The 24,059-nt window shown below is 41.6% G+C and overlaps 1 protein-coding gene across 1 annotated transcript in view; it reads left to right on the top strand.

The window, feature by feature from the left end:
• TBC1D14 (TBC1 domain family member 14) overlaps positions 1 to 24,059 on the top strand; it is a 52,694-nt gene that overhangs the window by 20,380 nt on the left and 8,255 nt on the right. Inside the window, exons 4-12 of the mRNA XM_054391490.1 lie at positions 6,876 to 6,994; positions 10,206 to 10,288; positions 12,285 to 12,402; positions 14,298 to 14,404; positions 15,285 to 15,365; positions 16,698 to 16,792; positions 17,731 to 17,802; positions 19,615 to 19,743; positions 21,036 to 21,145. Coding sequence (XP_054247465.1) covers positions 6,876 to 6,994; positions 10,206 to 10,288; positions 12,285 to 12,402; positions 14,298 to 14,404; positions 15,285 to 15,365; positions 16,698 to 16,792; positions 17,731 to 17,802; positions 19,615 to 19,743; positions 21,036 to 21,145 — 914 coding nt within the window. The remainder of the gene's footprint in view (positions 1 to 6,875; positions 6,995 to 10,205; positions 10,289 to 12,284; positions 12,403 to 14,297; positions 14,405 to 15,284; positions 15,366 to 16,697; positions 16,793 to 17,730; positions 17,803 to 19,614; positions 19,744 to 21,035; positions 21,146 to 24,059) is intronic.

Here is a 24,059-nt window from a genome sequence, read left to right as displayed (position 1 = left end):
GATGTTCATTAAAAAGGCAAACAATGTAGCTAGTATCTCTTGCTCAAACGTTTACCAGATGCTTGCTCTGCCGGAAGCCTTTCTTGTAGATGTTTCCACTTGTTTGCTACTGCAGCATATCAGATAGCACCAGTATATAGGGAAGCTCTGCACATGTTCGTATATGCAGATTAACTTAAATCCTTTTCAGTGTTCTAAGTAGTAGGGTTGGTGGGTTTTTTTATTGTTTTTTTGTTGCTATGACTCATTTGAGTTGCTTCCAACGGCATGCTGTATCAGCTGATGAAAGAAAGACGATAAAGAGCTGTTGTAAGCCACATAGTTCATAGGTGTGCTTTGTGTCTTGGTGTACTTCAAATATAGGGAACCATTCTAGGTTCCTTCCTTCCTTTTTTTTTTTTTTTTTGTTAATAAAGCATGTCACTTCATATGAACCAGAAAGCACTTAAATTATTTACATACGGCACAAATGAAACATGAACCCATGAGAATGAGAACCACCTGATATGTAACACATTGCACGATTAGAGGTGACAGACTTCAAAACAGCAAACTGTTATTCTTTCTTGGAAGACCTAAATTGGCCTTACAGAGGCTTAGGTTTTAAATGTTCCTTAATTTGATACCTCCGTTGCTGAAAAGGTGAGACTATATAAATAAATATATGGAAAAGTTATTAAAGTAGTCCAGTGGCTAGAGCAGTACTTAGCAGTCAGACCCACAAACCAGTAAAGAACAATTTTGTTTGTGCAATCCCTGTCCAGTTGCTACCTTGTATGCTGAATGGAGTGGGAATTCCAGTGGGGAAAAAAAAAATACCCTGTGATTAAAGCTTGTGCACAACTTGTCTGAGTAGCCTCAGGTACTCTTACAATTGTGGCAGCCTAAAAATAGTGACTGCTACCAGCTGGCTGTGTAGCATGTGGCCACTGTAGTGTCCTTAGCTTTTCACCCCACAGAAGTGTCTTCGTGACACCAGGGATCGCCCTCTCCCAGTCAGCATTCTGCAGAATGCAGAGCTGATGTAGCTCCTCTCTTGGCAGACTGACAAATGGCTGTTTCTTCTATCCAGAGATGCTGCAATCGTTTTCAGCCTGTGAAACCACAGTGATTTACCGCAGGGATGCTCTTGTCCAGCTGTTGTCTGAAGTTTTTCTGTGTTACTGGCTGTAATTTTACATAAATGCTTTGTGCTATGTGTGGTCACTTACAGTCTGAGATCACTTACAAGAAAAGGCTTTTTCACACTGGTGGCTGTAGTGCTTTTCATGAGCAGTGTTGACTTGCCACTGTGGTAATCAGTGCTCTGACACTAGATACCTGGGTGGCAGAGATTTGTAATTAATTGGTGGTGGTGGGAAGGAAGCTGAGATACTTCTACACAGTGAGCTGTTCCTCATCTGGTATGATACTGCTGCATCCATGAGTTGGATGGGAATTTACAGCTTGAGAACAATAGCTGGTAGAACAGCTAGCACTTTTGAGAAGTTATCTCAGCTTTTGCACAGCCACATCTTGAAAGCAGAATACTGAACTGATGTTGTTTTCATGTTGGTTCTTGCTGCTTATATTTTGATTCAGGACCAGGTGTTGGTAAAGGCTGTGAGCAGTGCAGCTGGGGAGCTGCAAACCAGGGCCAGTGAGGTTAAGGAGTATGAAATCCTTAGTACTGTGCTGGGACAAGGACAACTAATGGTTGCAGATGAATAGATAATAGGATAAAATGTGGTTCTGCCTACGATGGTGCCACAAAAATTTAGGTATCTCTTGACACAGATAGTAGAGCTTTTGAACAAGGGAAAATTGGGAAGCTTAATTGATCTTTATTGAGACAAAATATTTAACAAGATGTGATTTGGAAGTTGTCTGGACTGTGTAAGAGATACATAAATGTGTAACTTTTAGAGCTGTCTGAAGAGGACAGAACATGAGCTGTACTGAAAGGGTGCTTGTGCTGTATGCAGTGTTTCAGCACGACGCTGATCTTGTTTCTTCGGAACTGATTTAAGGGCTGAGGGGGATGTAATTGCTCTTGCACTTGAGGACTGTCCCAGGGGCTGGCTCGGCAAGGCATAAGCTACCCGGTACCCGCAAACGCCCGGTTTGGAGCCAGGGACAAAGGGATGGGAAGTGCAGTGTGGGAGACCAATGGAGAGAGATGCCGGTGTATCAGGAATGCAGCACCTATCGCTTGGGCTGGTTTAGGCAAAGACAAGGATGATTGTAGCTGAGGCACACGAGCTTGGGCAAGGCTCCAGTTACCCTGCTCGGGTGGGAAGCTTGTGCCAGGTAGAGGACGGCGCCTGGCCGGGGCAAGCCCTTGCCTCTCCGGGGTGTGCGAGCCGGGGGGTGGCGGAGAGGCGAGGCGTGTATCCCACCAGCCGACGGCGCGGGTTCGGACCACCTCTCCCTCGGGGCTGGCCGCGCCGTGCGTGCTCAGACAGCGCTGGGCGAGACGGAGAGAACCGATCGGGTGCGTTGACTCCGCGGGTGATTAGTGGGGCTGGTGGGGCGGGGCGGGCGGAGGCGCTGCGCCCGCGGAGGGCGGCCCGGGAAGGGCTGGGGCAGGGTCGGGGCGGGCGGCCCGGGAGGCCGTGCGGGCCCGCGCGGCAGGGGAGCCAGGCCATGGGGCTGCGGGGCAGCTGCCCGTGAAGGACCGCAGCGTTCATGGTGAGTGGGGCCGTGCCGGGCGGCTGGCTGCGGGCAGCCGTGCCGCTGCTGGCGGACAGGGCAGGGCGGGGAGAGTGGCTGCTGGGCGTTTGGGTCGGGATAGGGGGGATGCTTGGATTCCAGGGTGTATCAGTGAACCCTGCATTGTCCTCTTTTAAATCGCCTTTCTGGGTTTGGTGAACAACCAACTTCCCGGGAACGGGAGCTCTTTTGTGTGAGGCGAGGAGGGGCGGCTAGACCCTGCCGGGGGTGGAGGGCGGTGGCCCAGGCCCGCCCGGGGCTTGGGCTGCTCTGGTGTGGAGGCTGCTATCGGGGAACCGACGGGGGTGCTGGCGGCCAGCCGTCTCCTATCCCGTGCTGAGCTTCTAGCCATGGAGCCAGAGTCTAGCAGGCTGGTGTCTGCCATTGGCACCTAGCATGAATATTTCATGTTCTGCTTCCTGGGAGAGTGGTTGCCTTTAAACAAACAGAGCCAAAACAAGATGACCTTGATGGAGGAGTTTGTGTTATTGTGGGTTCGGTGATGCCGGTCCCCGGGGAGGCTCGGTGAGCGTGCGAAGCCACACAGCCCTTTCCCGGTTTAGAGCAGTTCACCCTCCAGCACTTGCCCTGCGTTCCAGTGGGTTATTTCTGTTTCTCTGGAGAGATGGTTTAGGATCCTTTTCCAGGTCAGTTTCTCTTTCTTGTAAAGAATTGCAGAGGATCGCCACAATTTCAGCTTCTTGCACCGAGGCTGCAAAGCTGCCAGGTTCCACCCAGAATTAAACTTGGTTTCGGGGGTGTGTTTCTGTGGGTTTGTTGTTTGTTTGGGATTTTTAAAATCAGTGCTTTAATCTACAGCATGCACTTAGAACATCTTCAAACCCTAGTTCAGCAACTGTGGTTGAATGCTGAATAGGTTAAGATGGAACCTGGAAGAAAGCCTAAACAGTCTCAGTGGTAAGGAAGTATTCTAAATCCTAAATGATCAGCTCATCCTGAATTGATCCTAAAATTAACTTGCAACCCTATCAGGTTAGTAACCCCTAATTACACCATGGGATCTAAAGAGATGCTGAATTATTTGTACTTCTGAGAGATTTGAGTTTCCTTTCAATAAAAAAAAAAAAAAAGGAAAGCTTAAAATGAGCCATTGTGTGGTTCAGCCTATTGCAGTACGCCTGCATGTGCAAATACTTCTACTTGCTCAGTCAGCAGTCATACCCTTTATGTGAGTTTATGGAAGCTTCAATCTGCTTCATTGCTGTATCATATATTGTGCTCTATTCAAGACTGCATTCTCTTCCTAGTGGAATAAAAGATAATTTTCATGAGCTTTTGTCCTTTGTGAGTTTGGGGCATTTTGTTCTTTGTTTTATCGTTTTTTTTTGGGGGTGTGTGTATGGATTTTGGGTTTTAATTTTTCCCACATTAAAAAGCAGTCTTGTAAATAGTTACTGTCACCAGCAGACATTTTTATTCTTCTGTGATTACCACTGGAAAGGATGACATTACTGGAAAGGATGACATTACTACAAAGGACTGGTAATCTGATAAAACGTGCCACTCCCATTTTTGTGCTGCTCTGGCTTTACTGTAGGGTAGTGCTGAGTAGAGTGCAGCAGTGAATACTTGCTGAAATGATGGGTGGACTTTTGCTTTTTAAAGGTTTGAATGACTGTACTAATATGTCAGTACTGTAAATAGCCACGGCATTCCAAAATAAGGAATTCCTTAACCAAGAAATTTTTGGAAGAAATCTATAGTGCTGATCTGGAAAACTCTATGCTTAGCGGAATAAGATTTCCAAATTAATTCTACTGTATCAAATAAAATCCCTATTACAGCCCAATGTATGCAGTTTCTCTCGCCTTCCAAAAGCAGTTTTGTTCTTCAGCAGAAGACGACCCTGAAAATAATTTTGACAAGCCAAAATTAAGCAGCCTTTCTGTAACTTCTGCTGAAATAAGCATAGGAAATGTGTTGTAATGTCAAGTTCTGTAATTTGTTAGGGAGATCAATATATGATGGTTTCTGTATGGTAGCAGTTTTGTGTGGATGCTGGTGGTTTGTCTTCTACTAGGAATGTCTCAAAGGAGTGAAACATTAGATTTAAGGACAAGATTGACCCTGTCTGTGGAAGCAGTAATATTTGGCTGTAAATTTCTGAGAAAGAGCTAATTAAAAAAAAAAAAATCAGTCTCCTAATAGGAACTGGGAGAAGGAACAACCGTTTGCTTCATTCCTCTCAGCACAGTGGATATACTTTACAGCTGACAGTGCACTCATACACTGGTCACTATAAGCTGCTTGCAAGGAGTCATTAATGCAAGAATAATGGCTTAGCTTTCTGAACATGCTGTTGATCACAACAGCTTTTTTAATGCTATTTCTTTGTTTATTTTCTTGCTGAAGGTTTTTCTTTTTAGTGAACAGCTTGGTCAGCACGAGCACTACCCCTTTATTAAACTAAGCTAAGCACTGTTTAGTAGTTGAAATACATTTTTCTTGAGTCTTTTCCTTGTTTTCAAGTTGATGTCATGCATAGCAGTATTAACTGGTATCAATGAGCCAGACATTCCAAATTCATGACAGTGTTTCCCATCACAGCAATTCAGCCATCATAGGATTGATTGTTGAGACAGTGCCCGGATAACAAATGAGGAAAAAGGTTTTTTCTGTGTCCCACAAGCTCCACATCCTGCACCCATGAGTCCTGCAGAACTAGCTTGGATTGGAATTGAATTGTGCAACATAGAGTAGAAGAACACAGCTGTGTTGCTCTGCATTCGTGTGTGATTTTCATCTATCCTTCTTTACTTAAGGTAGGGTTGGAGGAGACGGTCTTTCTGAATGATCCAAGCTGTCCTGATTGTGTTGGAAAGGTTGGATATATGCCCAAGGAAGTTTTGATGTAATTGACAGCTTAGATTGGGAGAAAGAAATCAGGAGCTGTTTGTGCTAATGGGAAAAAAAAGTCTGTGGCTGGAACACTGTTCATTGTGCTCATTTATAATGGTCAGGTTTTCAAGGTACAGCTTATTTTAATTGTAATAGAAATGGGACAAACAAGCTACATATGAAATCAAGGGATTTTTAGAAGTGGCAAAATTCATTATAAGGCTGGATGTAAAAGTATCAATAATACGGATTTGGGTTTTGCAGAGGACTATATGACTGTTTGTTGTATTACTGATTCTCTGAACACTTAATGCTTGCTGTAGTGCTTCAAGCTTTGGAGTAGATGGAGGTTGTATAAAGGTTAATTTATCCTATTAGGTCATGGATTTGGTATATTTTCTTCCAAAACAGTGTTTGTAGGAAAAATAAAAATAGTATGGTAGATGTAAGGCCAAGTTCTCTGATGTAGGTCTTTGAGATACAGCAATTAAAGATGGAAAGGCCTGAGGGGCTAGTTCCCCTCTCAGTCTGCTTAGAGCAGGTTCCCAGGGCTCATCTGCCTGAGCTTTTAATGCCTTCAGGGGTGGAGGTTCTGCCACATGTCAGGAAACTTATCCCAGTGTTTGACTCTACCCTTCTAGTGATTTTTTTTTCCCCCTTACACTTAGAATTCCCCTTTGTAGCATCTTGTGACTGTTGTCTTCATGTTCTTTAAAGTGCCACAGAGACTTGTACTCAGTGCTCACTGTGCTGTCACTGCTGTCTGCAGCTACAGAAGATCCCTACAAACCCATCTCTGAAGGCTGAGCAAACCCAGTTCTCTCAGCCCCTCTTCATGTGTCACTTGCTCCAGACTCCAGTCATCTTGGTGCCTCTTTGCTAGTCCTGCTCTGGTGTGTTAGTGTCTGTGTCACAAACACGAATTGATATGTCGTGCTCTGTCAAGAGTTAGGATTGTTGCACTTCAGGGCATCATAACAAGTGAGGGGTTTCTGTCTGACCATGACTTTAACCTTTTGGATACTATCTGCTATTTGTGAGCGTGTTCTTAACAGTCCTTTCTAAAAGCAGACTGTCAGAGGAACTTAAGATGTTTCTACAAGTAGAAGGAATGGAAAAAACCATGAAAACTCACTCCTTAACGTAAATTTTAGCTTTGCTTTCAACTCTGGGGTTCCTCTAGTCGAAAAGCTTTAAAGGAACTATAGTTTGGCAGAGATGTGAAAGCATTATCTTTGAAGACTTTTGTAGACCATGTTTTTAAATTGTCTTTAATTCTTGGTGTTCTCCATTCTTGTAATTTGCTTTGTTTCTTTCTTCTCAAGGAATATGAAGAAAAAACTGGACGAGGCCACCGACCACTGTCTCCTAAACAGAATGTGAGGAAGAATCTTGATTTTGAACCACTCTCCACTACAGCACTTATTTTAGAGGACAGACCAGCGTAAGTTTGGGGTCTCTTTAAAAGCAGATTAGCAAAGCTTGTCTTACTTGTATTTGATTAGTCTAACAGATAATGTAAAATAGCTTCCCCCCCATCCTCTGGCTAGTGAATATGAAAGTGTGATGATATGAGATAAAAATAGCCAGACAATAGCAACCTTATTTTATAATAAAAACAATGGTCGTTAGGAGAGCAGAGCTCTAGTTTAAACTAATCCTGACTTCAGAATACAAATAGGGGATTTTTATTTTTCCCTGAGAGAACATGAGCATAAAAATGAAGCTAGTATATGCTGAAGAAATGGAGAAGCAAGGATACAGTGTCCTGTTTATGCAGAGAAAGACCACGCCTCCATAAATAATGAAACAAAGTAATGATTGTTCTGCAGTGGGCTCAGCATCACATTTTAGTTTGTCAAGTACTTGATACGTTGTTTCATGCTTCCATTACTGCAAGGAATTTCTTGTACATGCAGACTAACCCCATAAGGATTTACCAGCAGCTGCTTTACCATGGTTTACTCCTGAATTAAACCAAATTCAGTCATGTTTAGTCAGTCTGTGAACGGTACCCAACTTTACAGGAGTGGTACCTGCGTTTTTAATACAGCTCTGTATTGGCCTAGAGAATAGGTGTATCATGGGTCTGTGTTTTCATCAACACATTGAAAGAGTGCTCCTATCAAAGTACTCCAGTTGTAGGCTTATTTGAGACACTTTTTGGCATGACTGGTAGATGGGAGGCAAGACTTCTTGGGACATATAGAATGATGTGAGAGTGATGATTTGTCATAGCAGGTTTCATTCTGTACAGCTGGAAGCAGTAGGTAGTAGCTTGCTTGTTACATTAAAACCTGTCTGTTACAAGTCATTCTTCGTGTGATATATTCTGGGAAGTAGTGTTCAGACAGACTGAATTGGTGACACATTGCAGGATAACATTCAGATTTTTCTTTCCTACTGTTGATAAGCTTGAGGAATTGATAGCAGGAAAGGTATTTTAAAGACTCTAGAAAACTGAATCATAACTTCTTCAGTAGGGAAAACTGTGCTGGACAGCAGTGCTGTCCTCTCATAACTCTTCCTAAGGAATCTTCTTTAATTGCTTACTTACAGCTTGTATACTATGGAGTTTTTACCCGTTAGGTTTAAAGTAATTTCTTTTTGATTTCCTGTGATGAAAGGATTTAAGACTCTTGGAACAAAAATGCAGTGATATTTTTCTTTCCACAATGGCTGCTCTTGATTTGGTACTCACTTGTGTGGTTTGGGTAAAACTTTCTAGGAAAAAAATCAATAAAGCTGGAGGGATTACAGAATATTTAACTGGAAAAGGTTTTAGCTGACTCTTAGATACTAAACATCACCTAACATGTATGGTGATATCATTAAGAGACAAGATAAATGAAGTGGTGCTGTTTAAGTTAGTAGAATTTGCATTGCTTCATCTGGTTTTCTTTTCCAAACTTCCCCAACTTAGACCAGTTCTAAAGACTTGGGTGGAAAAAAGAGGCTGCTCAGTTTACATACATGAAGCTGGAAAAAGAGTAGATTGTTCTCTGGGGTTAAACAAAGGCACCAATGTGAAAATCCAGGTTCTTTGTTCTTGTTGCAGTCTTGATTTCAAAAGAATATTCACAAGCATGTATCACATGGCTGTGCATGCTTTACAGGTAATGTGATTGTCAAAACAGTGAAGCAGTTACTATTAATGGTGACTGTGTTGATGAGTAGCAGCTGCCTTACCTTGCAAGAATGTGAAAGTGAATTTTTGCATATCTTTTTTATTAAGCAGAGTTATAAATCATGTCCTAGGAACACAGTACAGTGTTCTGTGATATCGAAGAACCAAATAACTTGGTCATTTCCTGCTCTGATATTTTGGTGATCCTGTAGCTGTATGAGATACATCGTGGTTATGTTAATTACAAATGTGATTAGCTTAATGTGGTCTGACGTAAAGAGTGTATGTATTGTATGGCAGGGATGTTACCAGCCCAGGCTTCAATCAAATAAAAATGTCTGTGCTGGGATAACTGGAGAATGTAGAGGGTGTCTCCAGTCACTTGCTGCTATAGAAGCGAGGGGAGGAATTAAATCTTTAAAATGGAAATTGGGTCTCAGAGCAGGGTAGGAAGAAGCTGGTGTAGAGAGCTGTTACTGTGCAGGTAAAGAAAGTTGTGGGTGCCACTTCCAAACAAAGTGCACAGTAAGAGAGAGCATGATCTTAGATCTTATTACCAACAATGTGCGCTTGCAGCCCAGAAGGCCAACTGTATCCTGGGCTGCTTCAAAAACTGTGACCAGCAGGATGAGGGAGGTGATTCTTCCCCTCTACTCATCTCTGGTGAGACCCCTCTTGGAATACTCTGTCCAGCTCTGATGGCCCCAGCATAAGAGGGTCATGAAACTGCTGGAGTGGGTCCAGAGGAGGCCACAAAGATGATCAGAGGGCTGGGGAACCTCCCCAGTGTGGACAGACTGATGAGAGAATTTGGGCTGTTCAGCCTGAAGAAGAAAAGGCTTCAGGGAGACCTTAGAGCAGCCTTCCAGTACATGAAGGAGTGCTGGGGAAGGACTTTTTACAAGGGCCTCTAGGATGAGAGGCAATGGCTTTAATCTTGAGAAAGGCAGATTGAGACTGGATATTAGGAACAGGTGGTTGGAACAGGTTGTCCAGGGAGGTCATGGATGCCCTTTCTCAGGAGGCATTCAGGATCAGTCTGGATGAGGCCTTGAGCAACCTGATCTAGCGGAAAATGTTCCTGTTCATGGTAGGGGGATTGGAGCTAGATGATCTTGAAGATACTTTCCAACTTAAACCATCCTATAAATACGAATCTGTAGAGACCAGTTTAAATCAAAACTACCAGCTAGGTATGTACCAGTATACTCCCTTTATTTATGATGATCAGCCTGTGGGTTCAGTAGGTTTAATTATAAAAATGCTGAAATTATCAAACATAAGGAAATTACTCAGCACCTTCTGTGTATAAAAGTAGTTGTAGCTGGTCAGTGTTCTTCCCTTCTCCTCCGCTGACTCTAGCAAAAAAATATTCTTTCCAAGAATTTGCCGTTCTGCTCTCTGATCAAATATTTCAACAGGAAGCAGTATGTGCACTTCTTGTAAAAGCTTCCAGAATTTTCTTTAGACAAGAAGGCCAAAATGACTGATTTTTAGCATTTATTTATCTATTTATTTTTAATTTAAGGAACCTCCCTGCAAAACCAGCAGAAGAAGCTCAGAAACACAGACAACAGTACGAAGAAATGGTGGTTCAAGCAAAAAAAAGAGGTGATGGAATTTCTTGTCTTCAGGGGAGTAGAGTTGAGGTGTATTTCTAAACTTGAAATGAATTTGTGTCAGTCTGTTGCTTGGTAACTTGAGGGATCTGTACCTCCCCTCAAAGAAGAATCAATCCAGACAAGAGAGGAAGGAGGGTAGTTTAATAAAAAAGCCCCCCTCCAAGCTGAAAAAGAAACCAATCCTAGATCCATCAGGAAAGAATGCTTTAATATGTAACTCTGAAATAATTGAGTGTTTGTGGGACTAGAGTTAGATATAGGATATTTCTCAGTTTCCTGTTTGGAACAGCCTGTTCAAGCTGGAGTACATAAATACATCATTTTCCACATAGAAAAATGTACACAGTTACGTTCATTTGATAGTCTGTCTCCTACTTAAAATTTACAGCTTTCCCAAGGTTTTGCTCATAATTTCTTGTCTGGCATTGTTCTCACAAGTGTCACAGTTGTACTATGCTATGCACATCAGGTAGAGCTGACAGCAGTGGTTTCCCTTCTGCTGATATTTTGACCATCTGGGTTTTCTAATTGAAAACAAGCATCACAATAATAGGAGATTTGGACTCTGAAGTTTTGTGTCCAGTGAGAGCTACTGGAAATACTTTTTTTTACCTCCGAGCGTTATGAAACAGTAGAGAGGCGATGTGCACACAGGGCTTGATTGCTTTCTGCTGGTGTTGTATTAATAAGAGTATCCTCTGGTGGTTTTGACCATCATACATTTACCAGTGCAGTTCTGTCTTCACCTCATTCGCATGTTACTGTATCCACTTACTGTCTAGTAGTCCAAAGAGTTTCTCTGTTTCTTTGCGTGTAGGGTAGATGGCTTGGAAGAAATGAAATGATGCTCAGGTTAGACATTGGGCCAGGTCCTTGTGCTGTCTTCACTGGACTGAAGTATGGAATTCTGCCCAGATAAATACCCTGACAAACCCATTTTTCCTAAAGCTACTCCAGATAAGCAGCTTGGTGGAGTGATGTATTGTGTAGAGGTCAGGAAATCAAAGGGTGTGAACACCCTCTCTTTGTTCAGAGGAAGATTCAAAGCCTGCATTTAAGCAGACTGACAAAAAGCTCCTGTCGAAGATGAAAACATTGAGGCAGTTACTATGGCTCTGCTCATGCACAGCCTCTGTTGGCCTTTGAAGTGGACCCATCAGGTCCTGTGTGTTCATTCCAAAGACCTTACTCATGGTACTGCTGTTCTTCAGTTAGTTTTCTGTGCCAGGTCAGTACCTTCCCATGTTGTAGATTCTGTGTGTGCATGCATGCATTTCCATGATGCTATTCTAAAGACTGTCTCCCTGCAGTTGTTACATTGTGTGTCTAACAAATTCATTCTTAGAAAAAATAGTAGCTGATGATACAAGAAGAAAAACTGAGTGATAATGCAAAAATGTAAGCTGACTTTAAGCTAAACATGACAAATGTTTTCTTTTTAATGAGCTGAAGGTTTCCTGTGTTTGTGATGTATAACATTTAGGCTAACCATATGCTAGGTAGCATCAAAAATGTGGCTGTTGTGATTTCTTGACAGTGTATCCAAGTCATAGTCATCAAAGAAAACATGAGTGAAAACAAAATAGGTATTGTTTTAGCTTGTATTTTTGAGTCTACTGTAAAGAAACAGGTGAGGTTTTATTAGGAAGTATTCTGACCTGGCTTACTAGGTGGGGCTGCAGGGATGCAAATTCCAAGTAACCAATGTGGTTAAGTTTGAAGGGTCAAAGGAGCCATGTGTGATCCAACTCCCTTTGTCCCATCCATCCAAAATGAGCCTTATGCAGAGTTCCCTTTGTTCTTGACTCACGTTTGGCATCACTGCTTTGCTTGCTTGAAGTCTGGGAAACTTAGAATTTAAATAATCCACTGCACATTTAGGTGAATCTAATGTGTTTTTACATGGCAATATATAGCTATGACTAGCTGACTGAATACTTGGCTTCTGGCTTTATTAACTTATAAAGGAAATTGCTTTTCTGCAGAGCTTAAAGAAGCCCAGAAGAGAAAGAAACAACTGGAAGAACGCTGTAAACTGGAAGACAGCATCGGCAATGCTGTTTTAACTTGGAACAATGAAATCTTGCCCAACTGGGAAACTATGTAAGACAGTATGTTATACTGAGTTTTAATTTAAAATTGTGGAGTCTGTGTCCTGAAGAGAAGGTGCAAAGTTTGCAAGTATAATTTTAAATAGTCTTTGAAGCTTTTGTTGGCAATTAGCTTTTAGACAGCTACAAAGAAAGTGAGCAATGTAAGTTCCATTATTTCTCTAAGGTGGCTGGCAGTATCTGAAGTGGGCCTACAGGAAGGCTGCAGAGGGACTGTCTCCAAAGGCTTGTGGTGATGGGATGAGGGGCAATGGTTTGAAATTGAGAAGAGGAGATTTTGATTGAATATTAGGAACAAGTTCTTTACCATGAGGGTGGTGAAACACTGGAACAGGTTGCCCACGGAGGTAGTTGAGGCCCCATCCCTGGAGATATTCAAGGTCAGGCTTGACCAGACTGAGCAACCTGATCTAGTGAAGGATGTCCCTGCTTACTGGGGGGGGGGAGGGGTTGGACTAGATGACCTTTGGATGTCCCTTCCAACCCAAACCATTCTGTGGTTCTATGATTCTGTAAGTGGTGCAGTTCAAGTTCTTATTATTTATCTTTAATGGAGGTATTCTGAAACAGTGAAACTGAGCAGTGATGTAGTATAGAATGTAAAAGCAGAAAACATAATGCTTGAACACCATGCATTTATCAGAAATGAGCTTTCCTTGACTGATGGAGCTGCTGATACTGTTGTGGCAGATGTAGACTGAAGTATGTGTATGGTATTTGGAAGCCTTTTTGGTTACAGAGTGGTACACCTGCTGGGGTAATCAAGTGATCGAAAAGAGAAGTAGGGAAAGGTTATTTAAAAGAAATATTAAGTGCTGGGAGACTTCCTGCACAGGCAATTGGTAAGCTACTTTCACCATCTAGTTTTTCATGGACTTTGCTAGTCATCTTAAAGAAAAGAAAGCTTCCATCAGCATATCCACCACTGCTACAACATAAACCAACCTCCACAGCACTCACAATTTGCTTTATCATGAAATTCACTTCTCCTGAGAATATATGCTAAAAATATGGACACCATTTTTTAGAAGATATACCCCTGGAGAACAGAAGTAATAAATTGGGTATAACCAAATTTTAGATTTGTGTAGACACATAGGTTGTGTTCACTATTTGCAGGTGCTTCTGTTACAGCTGCTGTATAAATAAGGGCACCTTTTCCTGTATTGGTCTATCAATCCAGACATTCCCCAAAGTATTCAATGCTTTACATTTTAGTTCAGAATCTGCTTTTAGATAAATCAGTTGCTTTGGGTTTTGTGACTACCAAAAGCTTTCACTGGTGCTTAGATGCTGTTCTGTTCTTCCTTCTGGGCTCTTGGATTGATGAATCAGCTGCAGCCATTTCATAGCCTGTCTTCTGTTAAAATGCCTTCCGTGCCTCCACCTAAAAGTTACTACTTGTTACATTTTTATGCATTTTTCTGTGGGGGTTAGAGCTGCAGAATGAGAATCTGCATGTCTCATTTGCACAAGAGGGTGATGATTGAGGGGAGAGGGTAGACTTCCATAACTTGTTTCTGTATTTAATCATACATGGAGATATGCAGCCTTTAGCATAGGCAGTGGCACAGATGTGGATTTCCTTTTCACTTGTTTACTTCTGTCCCCTCTAATTCTTGCTGGTCAAGTGTGGTTGCATATTATGGATATTGTGATTGCAGTGCTTCTGTCAAAGTAAACCACTGACTTGAAAAGAAGTCAGCTTGTCTTTATGGTTCAAAGCAAAATAGGACTAAAGAATGGGGAATGTACAAATTGTGTTCAACTTTTTGGCCTATTGATAGTCATTTTGGTTTGGATCCCTTCAGCACTAGTAGGAGGACACATTTGCAATTCATTTGGCAGTGAAATATTTCATAGAATAACTTGTTTTATTTTTAACAGGTGCTGTTCCCGAAAAGTCCGAGAGCTTTGGTGGCAGGGCATTCCTCCCAGTGTGAGAGGCAAAGTCTGGAGCTTGGCAATTGGCAACGAGTTAAACATCACCCATGGTGAGACTGCTGTGCTCTCTACATTGTTTTGCAAGGAGAAATAGCAAGGGGACAGTCTTGTATTTATTATGATGTGTCAGAACTTGAGGCGTGGGGGTGAGGAGATGCTATCTAGTTATGCTTTTCTCATGATGCTTTGATGTGCATTGTTTAGTAATACAATATCTTCTAATCACAGCTGCTCTAGGACTGCTGCTGTGAGTTGTTTCTGATTGTTGCTGTCACTCTGTCTTGCTTTGATGGTAGTGAAACGGGTCAGAAGGGTCAGAATTACTGACCCGAGGTTTTTTTAATCTTATTTTTAAACTTAAGAACTGTTAATTTTGCAATGCCTGTGAGTATGCACATAGTGTGCTTCCCTTAATTTAGAGCAAGATGTTAGGTTTGTGACAAATTAAAAGACCCCTGGAAAAACTTATGCTGTGGTTTGTGAGTGGAAACAGAAATAGCGGGCAGCTGGAGAGTACAGAAAAACAAAGTTCTGAACAACTAACATATGTAATTAATTCCAGCATGGAAATGTGGTGGACTGCCTGTACTCCTGCTATATTGTGCTGCTTTTCTGTGCTTGCCTTAGTGTAGTTCTTGCATGGAATTTTCTAGACTTATCCCAATTACCCAGTCAGGCTATAATTTTGAACATCAGTTGTCTGTAAGAAAAGTAAATGCTTGAACAGAAAATGCAGTCTGGGCCTAGATTACCTTTCCTTTTCACTTGGTCAGTTGTAGGTCAGTGGAGCAATCTTTCAGAACCAAAACCTATTTAGAATTTCAGCTGCTGTGTGTGGAAGCACTGCTGCTGTAGTAGATAGGTTAGTAGCTGACAGTGGACATGAGCACATGCAAACAGTGGACTTAATTTTCTGTTTTCTGTTTTCAGAGTTGTTTGATATTTGCTTGGCTCGTGCCAAAGAGAAGTGGCGATCGCTTAGCACAGGAGGGGCTGAAGTAGAATGTGAAGGTATGCTTTGCCTGAGGGATGTGTGCTGTGCTACAGAGAAAGATTTCCTAAAATGGAATCACAGATTTTAAGTAAACAGACAAAAATCAGCTATAAAGGAAAAAACTTCTTTCTGTGGAAGCAGGAAGTAGCTGTGTTCTTTCTTCTCAGTGAAGCTGTGGTCTCTTACAAAAGACACTTGTTCATTTTTCTTTATAAACTGTCTCCAGTTTGTTTGATGCCAATTTGTAGGAAAACAAGGGAAATTTGAGGATTTGAATTGCAATACTAAAATACTTTGCAGCATCTGTAGTTCTGGAATTGAATCTCAAATTATAGCAAGAAGTCACATTTCACTGCCTTACTGCAGCTTCAAGCCCATCTCTTGGGTGTGTTTTAGAGAGCAGCAATTTATTTTTGCAGACTAAGTGGTTTGAGGCTTACTAATTGACTGGAAGAGTTGTTATGTTTTTGAGAGTATAAAAAGCTACATGCAGATGCTTGAAATTGCCTTCAGTAAGTAGTTACGCTGAGCAGAAAGAGGAGAACATGCTTACTGGCATTTATCAGCATAAAAATGTTTTTGATTAGAAATCACCTACTTTGTTCTCTTAAGATGCCTGCATCTTAAATAAGACAACATCCATTACGTTTCCAGCTTCCTCTTGCTCTTGATTTTCCAGAGCATAGGTGCTCATGTGATCGGTACAAGCATTGACTAGCAAGAGCTGTTGTTTTTTTTGATTGCTCAGTAAGCAGCAGTAGGTCATTCCCAACAACACCTACCAGAACAGACAAAATAAAAATAAACCTTTTTGATACCAGAAAGAAAAATAATACTTTAGAAAGTTAATTCCTGTGGAATCGTTTTCAGTTCTGGAGTGTGCATTGCAATGTCTGTGGTCTTTAACAACACACAAAACCAGTAAATAAACCTGGTTTTGGCAGGAGGGCTGACAATCCTGGAAATGGGTGGCATCCATAAAATGCTGCTGCTTTAGCCCTTCCCTCTCTCACCAGAACCTTTCCACCGAGGCAGCTACTTCAGGAGCTATTGGGAAGCCTTATTGAGGGCGAGGGGGTCATAGGTCACATCTGTCAAGTGGTTTGTCAGCCTTCCTTGTCACTTGTCTTACTCCCCATCACTTCAAAGTGTACTGAGGGTCAGTGTGTACTGTAGGATTGCTTTGAGTTGAGGCAGGCTGCAGGGAATTGCCCTGTCTCTACACTTACTCCCTAGAGTTTGCATCCAAGTAAATGAGCTAGGCAAAAGCTAACCCTTAGTGAAAACAAACAAACAAAAAGAGCAAACACTGATCCCTGTAATAAATACAGCAACTTTGGCTTTTGTAGATGCTGGATTTTCTGCAGCTGACAGAGAAGCAAGCTTGGAGTTAATAAAACTGGATATCTCAAGAACGTTTCCTAATCTGTGTATATTTCAGCAGGTAAGTAATGGTAGCTTTTGTCTTGACTTCTCAAATTAAGTGTATATAAACTTGTTTGCCCTTTGGTTGAAACAGTCCATTAACTTCAAATCTGAAGGAGGGAACATCTTGAGAGGGAAAATTTCCTAAAGGTTTTGGAAGACTGTAAATAATCTACAAAAGAGTAATCTCAATGTAAAACGTGTTTGGAAGAGGGGGGAAGAAAACAAATCTGTTGGCTAATAATCAGGATTCATCTAGCCTAGTTCATGCTGGTTTCTGTTTGAAGTGAAACAGATGAGTGTTTCCAAGTCAATGACTCAGTGCTGTGGGGTTGCAAATACACAGAGAGGGACAAGGAAGGTTTGGTGGCCCTTTTTTGGTTACATGCAAGACCAATTTAACTTTTTTGTTGTGTTGTAATGACTCATTGTAACCAGATATTTTGTCCTAAATGGCAGCAGCCCTGTAAAGTTTTGATTGTGATAAATCAACATTTTGGATGAAAAACTTTTCCCTTTGAAATTCTCAGGCAGTTACAGTACTTAGCTGTTAATAGCCAACACTGTGAAATGCTTTTTAGCTGCAGATGTCACTCTTCACATGCTCTGTGTGTGTGTTATGGCATATTGCTGTTGTTTTAATATTTTCTGCTTTCTTAGCACTTCTGTCAAAATGCTACGAGGCTATAAGGAATCACTTAGGCTTACATTCCTGTTGTGTAAGGATTTGTTATGTAATTGATGCATTGGATGCATTTGTAATAAATGCATCTGTAATAAGTATGGTATGGAGGACTGTGTCATGCTTCTAAAGCCAAGGTTACTTGGAAAGGCTTGAGGCTGTCCAGAGCTGCACAGAGAAATGTGTCCTTCATCAGTGTTGCCTGTAGCACTGAAGGGTTTGTAATATGTTTGTTTTGTACTCAACTGTATTTTCCTGTTTTTGTTTAATTACAGGGTGGTCCTTACCATGACACATTGCACAGTATTTTGGGAGCCTATACTTGTTACAGACCTGATGTAGGCTATGTAAGTGAAGAACTGGTTTATTTCAGGGGTGGGGAAGGAGATACTGCATCCACTTCTGATGTCCCCATGATAAAAGAAGGACACAGAGCTGCTGCAGCAAGTCCACAGGACAGCCACAAAGATGATCCAACAGCTGGAACACCTCTGCTATGAGGATAAGCTGAGGGAGCTGGGGTTGTTCAGCCCACAGAAGAGGAGACTCTGGGGGGACCTTAGAACTGCCTTCCAATACAAGAAGGGATCCTACAGGAAGGCTGCAGAGGGTCTTTTCATAAGGGTGGCTAGGGACAGGACAAGAGGGAATGGTTTTAAGCTGAGGGAGAATAGCTTTAGACTGGATCTTAGGAAGAAGTTCTTCAGTATAAGGTTGGTGAGACTCTGGAATAGGCTGCCCAGGGAGTTTGTGGATGCCTCCTCCCTGGGGGTGTTCGAGGCCAGGCTGGATAAGGCCTTGAGCAACCAGTTCTAGTTCAGAAATGTCCCTGCCCATGGCAGTAGATGATCGATAAGGTCTCTTCCAACCGAAGTCATTCTATGAATTAGGGGAGGGGAGATTGTGTTAATTGGTCCTTTGTAGACAAGTATTAAATGTTGTGAATCCTTGTGATGTTTCTGTGTGCTTTCTTCTATTCTAATACAACCTTGAGAAGTGTATCTAGTGGTTCTGTTGCTGAATACAAGCTTTTGAACAGGTTAAGTAATTGGAAAACTCAGAAGTAGTTATTTGTAGTGCTTGAAAATTTGAGTCAAAAGAGAAGATGTAGTTAAATTTATCCTTTGAATATGTTTTGGTTTTAATGACAATCTTGCTTAGGCTCTTCTGTTAAGTATTTTACCTCTCTTGATATGCATTTCTGTGCCTTAGCACTGAGAGCTTCTGGAATAGTCTTTAAAGCATTGCTCATCAAGGCTATGTGAGCTCCCTCATGGTATCTGAAGTAGTGACTATGAGAGGACTAAGTGGATTTCAGATCCTTGATTTTGTCCTTTTTTTTTCTCCCAGAGCAGGGATATATATAGGAGCTTTTTCTTTATTTGGGAGCAGCTGTTTTAGAGAAGGCAAATGCAGAAGGAGGATGTTCCTGTGCTTGAGTAGCATGGGGTGCTTGGCAAAAACTGCTGAGCGTGACTGCTGGGAAACCAGAAAAAGAGCAGATCAGGTGGTGTGCTTCACTTGGCATGGAACCTGTTGTGTTGGGAAGGAGCTTGTTCCTCAGGTTTGCAGGAAGGACTGTCACACCTCATGTGACTGCAGTGGCAGTGCTACACCCTCTGAGTGAGCAAGCTTTGCCTGGCCTCAGCATCGAGTCCCTAGCACGCTTTGTAGAAAGATGCAGCAGCATCATGAGCTTGTGGTAACTGAAACGAGCTGCTGCTTATCACATGAGGCCCTGCAGCTCACAGTTGTCTGTAGCTGCTGCTAAATGATAGAAAAAGGAAAGAGCAGACATTGTTTTCTAGTGTCCTAATCAAGCTTGCCACAGATAGGGGTGTCTGTGACCCTTCCCTAGGAGAAGGGCAATTAGTCAGAAACAGCTTTAGAAAAATCGCTGTATTTGCAAGTGCTGTCATCCCAGCCTGTTCAAAGTTTTACTAGGTCTTTGAAAGAAAGAAACAGGGATCATTAGCTTCCATGCTCTGAGCATCCAGTAGCAGAGGGTGAGATGGGTTAAAAAGCACTTCCTTGAAATGTTTCACAGAATTGAGCAGCTCAGGGAGTGCATTAAACACCGGTGATTATGCAGACAAAGTGAGGTAGTATTCTTGGAAGAATGTGCTCACTGCCAAATAGTAACATTTCTTTTCTTTCAGGTACAGGGCATGTCATTTATAGCAGCAGTATTGATCTTGAACTTGGATACTGCAGATGCCTTCATTGCTTTTTCAAATCTTTTAAATAAACCCTGTCAGATGGCATTTTTCCGTGTGGACCATGGCCTTGTAAGTATGCAAGAAAACTCTAATCAGAGTAGATGTATCTAGAGATTTTTTTTTTTTATTATTTTTTTTTAAAAGCTCAGTAGCTTGGAAAATAAATCAGAATTTATTTTAAAGCAACATGCTTGATACAAAAAAAAAAAATCTAACCAACACCCCCTCAAAAAACCCCAAATCAAACCAAAACCACACCCTGCTAACCTTTTGGAACAGGCAGGTGAATGAAGTTTTTCAGCTGCTATTTTATGATGCTGAGAGAATAGTTACAAGAATATTGTTGTAGGTCATTTTCAAATTGAGCACTGTAGTTGAAAGCTGAAACCACTTTAATATTAGAAGAAATATAGCGAAGGTGCTTTTTATCCTGAACTAATAGGTTGCCAAAAAGAGACTGCTGCAGGAAGAAGCAGGTTTCCCATCTCTTATTGTAGCAGATGTGTTTGAAAAGGAGCCTGGGGAAATCAAATGAGCAGAGCCCTCCAATTTTCAGTGGGAGCTCGTTGCCTGATCTCTGGATTCTCTAAAATCCCTTGTGTACCAGAGCAAAATAGAGACACAGCTCCTGAAATGTGCTTTTAATTTACTTTTAGAGTGGTTGGTTTTGTTGGGAATTTTTTGTTTGTTTGTTTTTTAATACATGGCATTCTGTATTTCTTTCTCATCTTTGAACACTGTGAAAATAGGATCTGCTTCTCAGCAGTTCAGATAGGAGAAATAAAGCTGTTTTGTCCCAGTCTTTGACTTTTCTGTGTAAACTTCATATCTCCCTCTTTGCTGTAAAAGCTTATTAGCTAATTTTCAAACATGGTATTAAAGAAGCTTTGGTATTAGAATATGATTTATGACTGGAGCCAACTGGACTCTTCACTCTTGCTATGGACTGTTAAATTATTTTAGTTTCTTATTTCATTTTATAATTCATTTGGCCTTGGATTTTATTCAGAATAATATTAAATTACTGCCACAATCATAAACTACCATTCTGTCTTTAAGTATTTTGAGAAATCAGCAAATAACTTCTCTTGTGCTGGTATTTTTCTTTCCAAAGGAAGCTGGCCAAACCCCAAACCAATAATTATATTGTGTAAGAATGGTATGTAGAGTGGATCTTGAAGTCTGTGCTTGCAGCTGCTGCCCTTTATGTAAATGTTGAGCTCCTCATGGTATCACATAATTCATATGATCCTGTATTTGAACAGCATTAATCCAACAACAGATAATGCATTTACATCTATTAATAATACAGCTAACTGGTTTGTTGTGGTTTGTTTTTTCTCCCTCTTATGTTTTCCCAGATGTTAACTTACTTTGCTGCATTTGAGGTGTTCTTTGAAGAAAATCTGCCAAAGTTATTTGCCCACTTCAAAAAAAATAACTTGACTCCAGATATCTATCTCATTGATTGGTAAGAGATTGGAATTGTAATTGCTCTTGTGCATCCTGGTGTGGAGCTCAATGTCAGTATTGATAACAGAGGCTGGAGTGCTCTTCCCTGGTGTGTTACTCTATTGAGATAAAGGCTTTAACTTTTGTTCAACATTTGAGTTGTCAATCCAGGTCATTCCTGCATGCTTCAGTGGTGTTTGTTTGCCTAACCTTTATTATTGTACCTGCGTTGAGGTTAAACCTTGTTTTGAAATACAGCTGCGTTGCAGTTTTTATCCGTGTTTAATGCATGCTTGGCTTGGTCTTCTGAGAAAAGCTGTTAGTTTTCCTGCAATGTGTACCAGGTGTGTGTATCCAGATGTGTTTCTAGTCTTGCATTTGAAAGTCATACATGGAGAAAGACCTTGGTGTCCTGGTGGACAGCAAGTTCTCCACGGGACAGCAATGTGCCCTTGTGGCCAAGAGGGCCAAAGGCGTCCTGGGGTGCATTAAGAAAAATGTGTCCAGCAGGTCTGGGGAGGTTCTTCTCCCCCTCTACTCTGTCCTGGTGAGACCACACTTGGAATACTACGTCCAGTTTTGGTCTGCCCAGTAGGAACAGCATTTTCCTGAAATTCCTAAGTTGTTATTCTGGCAAAAGCTCTGTACTGTTAATGCAATTCTACCTGAACCCAGCTTGCCGTGGCCTGGTCTTTAAGACCTGGTTGTCACCAAATGTGTTGCTGATTCATCAGACAAAAGTTCATTTAAAATAACTCTGTTCAATTCAGTAGCTCCAAATTAGAATACATGGGTTTGCAGAGGATCATGGAATTGCTGGGGCATTGGAAGGGACATCTGGAGATCATCTAGTCTAAATCCACTGCTCAAAGCAAGGGCATCTAGAGCAGGTTCCTCAAAACCTTGTCCAGATGGATTTTGAATATCTCCAATGAAGGAGGTGCCACAGCCTCTCCAGGCAACTCTCTTCCAGTGTTGAATCACCCTCACAGTGAATAAGTTTTGTTTGTTTTCTTGTGTTGAAAGGGAATTTCCTGCATTTCAGTTCACTGGACACAAATAAGAAGAGTTTGACTCCTCTTTACAGCCTCCTATCAAATATTTTTGCATATTTAGGTCTAAGCCATCTCTTCTCCCAATTAAACTGTACCTGCTTTCTCAGCCTCTCAGATCTGTGTATCAGATGCTCCAAACTTCTGCTCTGTCTCTCATACTGGGTAGCCCAGATCTGGCTGAGTAGAAGGATGACCTACTTGGCCTGCTGGCAGTGCTGTTCCTAACATAGCCCAGGACTTAGAGGATGTTCAGTGCTGCAAAGGCATGTTGCTGTCTTATATTCAGCTTGTTGACTACTGGCTTTCCCAGTGACCTGGAGCAGCTGGAATTCCTGAAGGCAAGTCTTCTCAGTATGGACTGAAATGAGGAAGGCAGTGAGTACCACAGCCTTCTGCATGTACTTAATCACCCAGGTTTCCTGCCTTGTTCAGCAATGGGCTCATGTTATCCTGAGCCTTTTTTTCTGCTGATGTAGGGAGAGCTGTTCTCATTGTCCTTAATGTCCATTGCTAGATTCAACTTCAGATGGGTGTTGGATTTCCTAGTGCCTTCTCTGCATAGTCAGAAAATGTGTCTGCATTTTTCCAGGGTCATCTCTCTCCAGCCTCTTCTGTGCTTCCTTTCTGTACTGGAGTTTTCTCAGGAGGTTCTTGTCCATCCATACAGGCCCCTTGCTGCCTTGCTTGAGTTTCCTGCATTTTCATATGCCTCCTGCACAGAGCGTAGTGTCACATGGGTTTTGTTTGACTTAGCTTTTACACTAGGATTAAATTTAATGCGGCATGAGTAGGGCAGTGAGGAGGTGTGTAATGGATAGGCTCATTTGATGGGAGAAATACAATCAGAGGGAATTTTGTGATTGAAGGCTGAGAATATTAAACTGAACTAGATCTTTGCACAAAGCAGGAAGCTGCCAGAAAAAATACTGGAATTAGGGGATCAGGGCAGGAAGAGGGCAGAGGCTGGGAAGCTTAATGATAAGAGGAAAGATGTCAAAGTTCTGTTGCCTCAGACCATGTTGTGAACAGCCTGTGTGTGGAGGAAATAATTGAATAAAAGGGATATTGGAATAGGAAGGCTAGATAGCCTGCACAATAACAGGGGAGACAGGATAAAAATCACCAGGTTACCATGTTTTTCATGGATTATTAGTTTGATATCATGCTGCTGTAAATAAGGTAGTTTTTGTTTGGGTTTTTAAATGTAGGAGGGACTAAAAGTTAATGTCTTCATGGTGTGTTAAAATAGTGTTAATATTCAAGCTTTATGTTGTAAAGAAGAAATCCTGAGGGATAGCAGCAGAAATTGGATGTTGTGAACATTTTTACAATATTCATGGAGGAATATGTAATTTGTGTCAAGTAAAGAGTTAAGTTCAGTGAATTTCGTTTGGAGGATCGTTTTCAAGGGGCTCGGTTTGACCTCCTATTTAGACAAATCATAGATAGGGGTGGCCTTGCCTGGCTCTGCCTTGGAATGTGTGTGTCAGATAAGCATGTAGGAGTTCTGCGGCATTCTGTGAGGAAGATGCTTTTACTCTGATCCTTTTTTTTTCTCTCCCGAGCACTTCAGAACATTCTGGGGGCTCATTATCATGTCCTGTCTTCTATTTAACATAAGTCTGTTTATGTAAATGAGATAGTTTTTTCTCTCCTTCTTATATAGCTATGGCTTTGCTGTATTTTCATCCCTTTTTCTCAGCCCAGCACGCTGTTTTCTTTGCTTGCCCTTATTCTTAATAAAACTTTAAAAGACACTTTTGGTTGGTTCATTTACTACATGGAGATTTAGAAAAGGTCTGTTTTGATGAAAGGTTGAAGGTGTACATTCCCCTCAGCGATTCTGCTTTGACAGATCAGTCTTTATTGTATTCTTTT

Source organism: Indicator indicator, chromosome 23, assembly GCF_027791375.1.
Source record: "Indicator indicator isolate 239-I01 chromosome 23, UM_Iind_1.1, whole genome shotgun sequence".
Taxonomy (NCBI): Eukaryota; Metazoa; Chordata; class Aves; order Piciformes; family Indicatoridae; genus Indicator; species Indicator indicator.
This window is presented reverse-complemented; position numbering and strand designations above follow the sequence as displayed.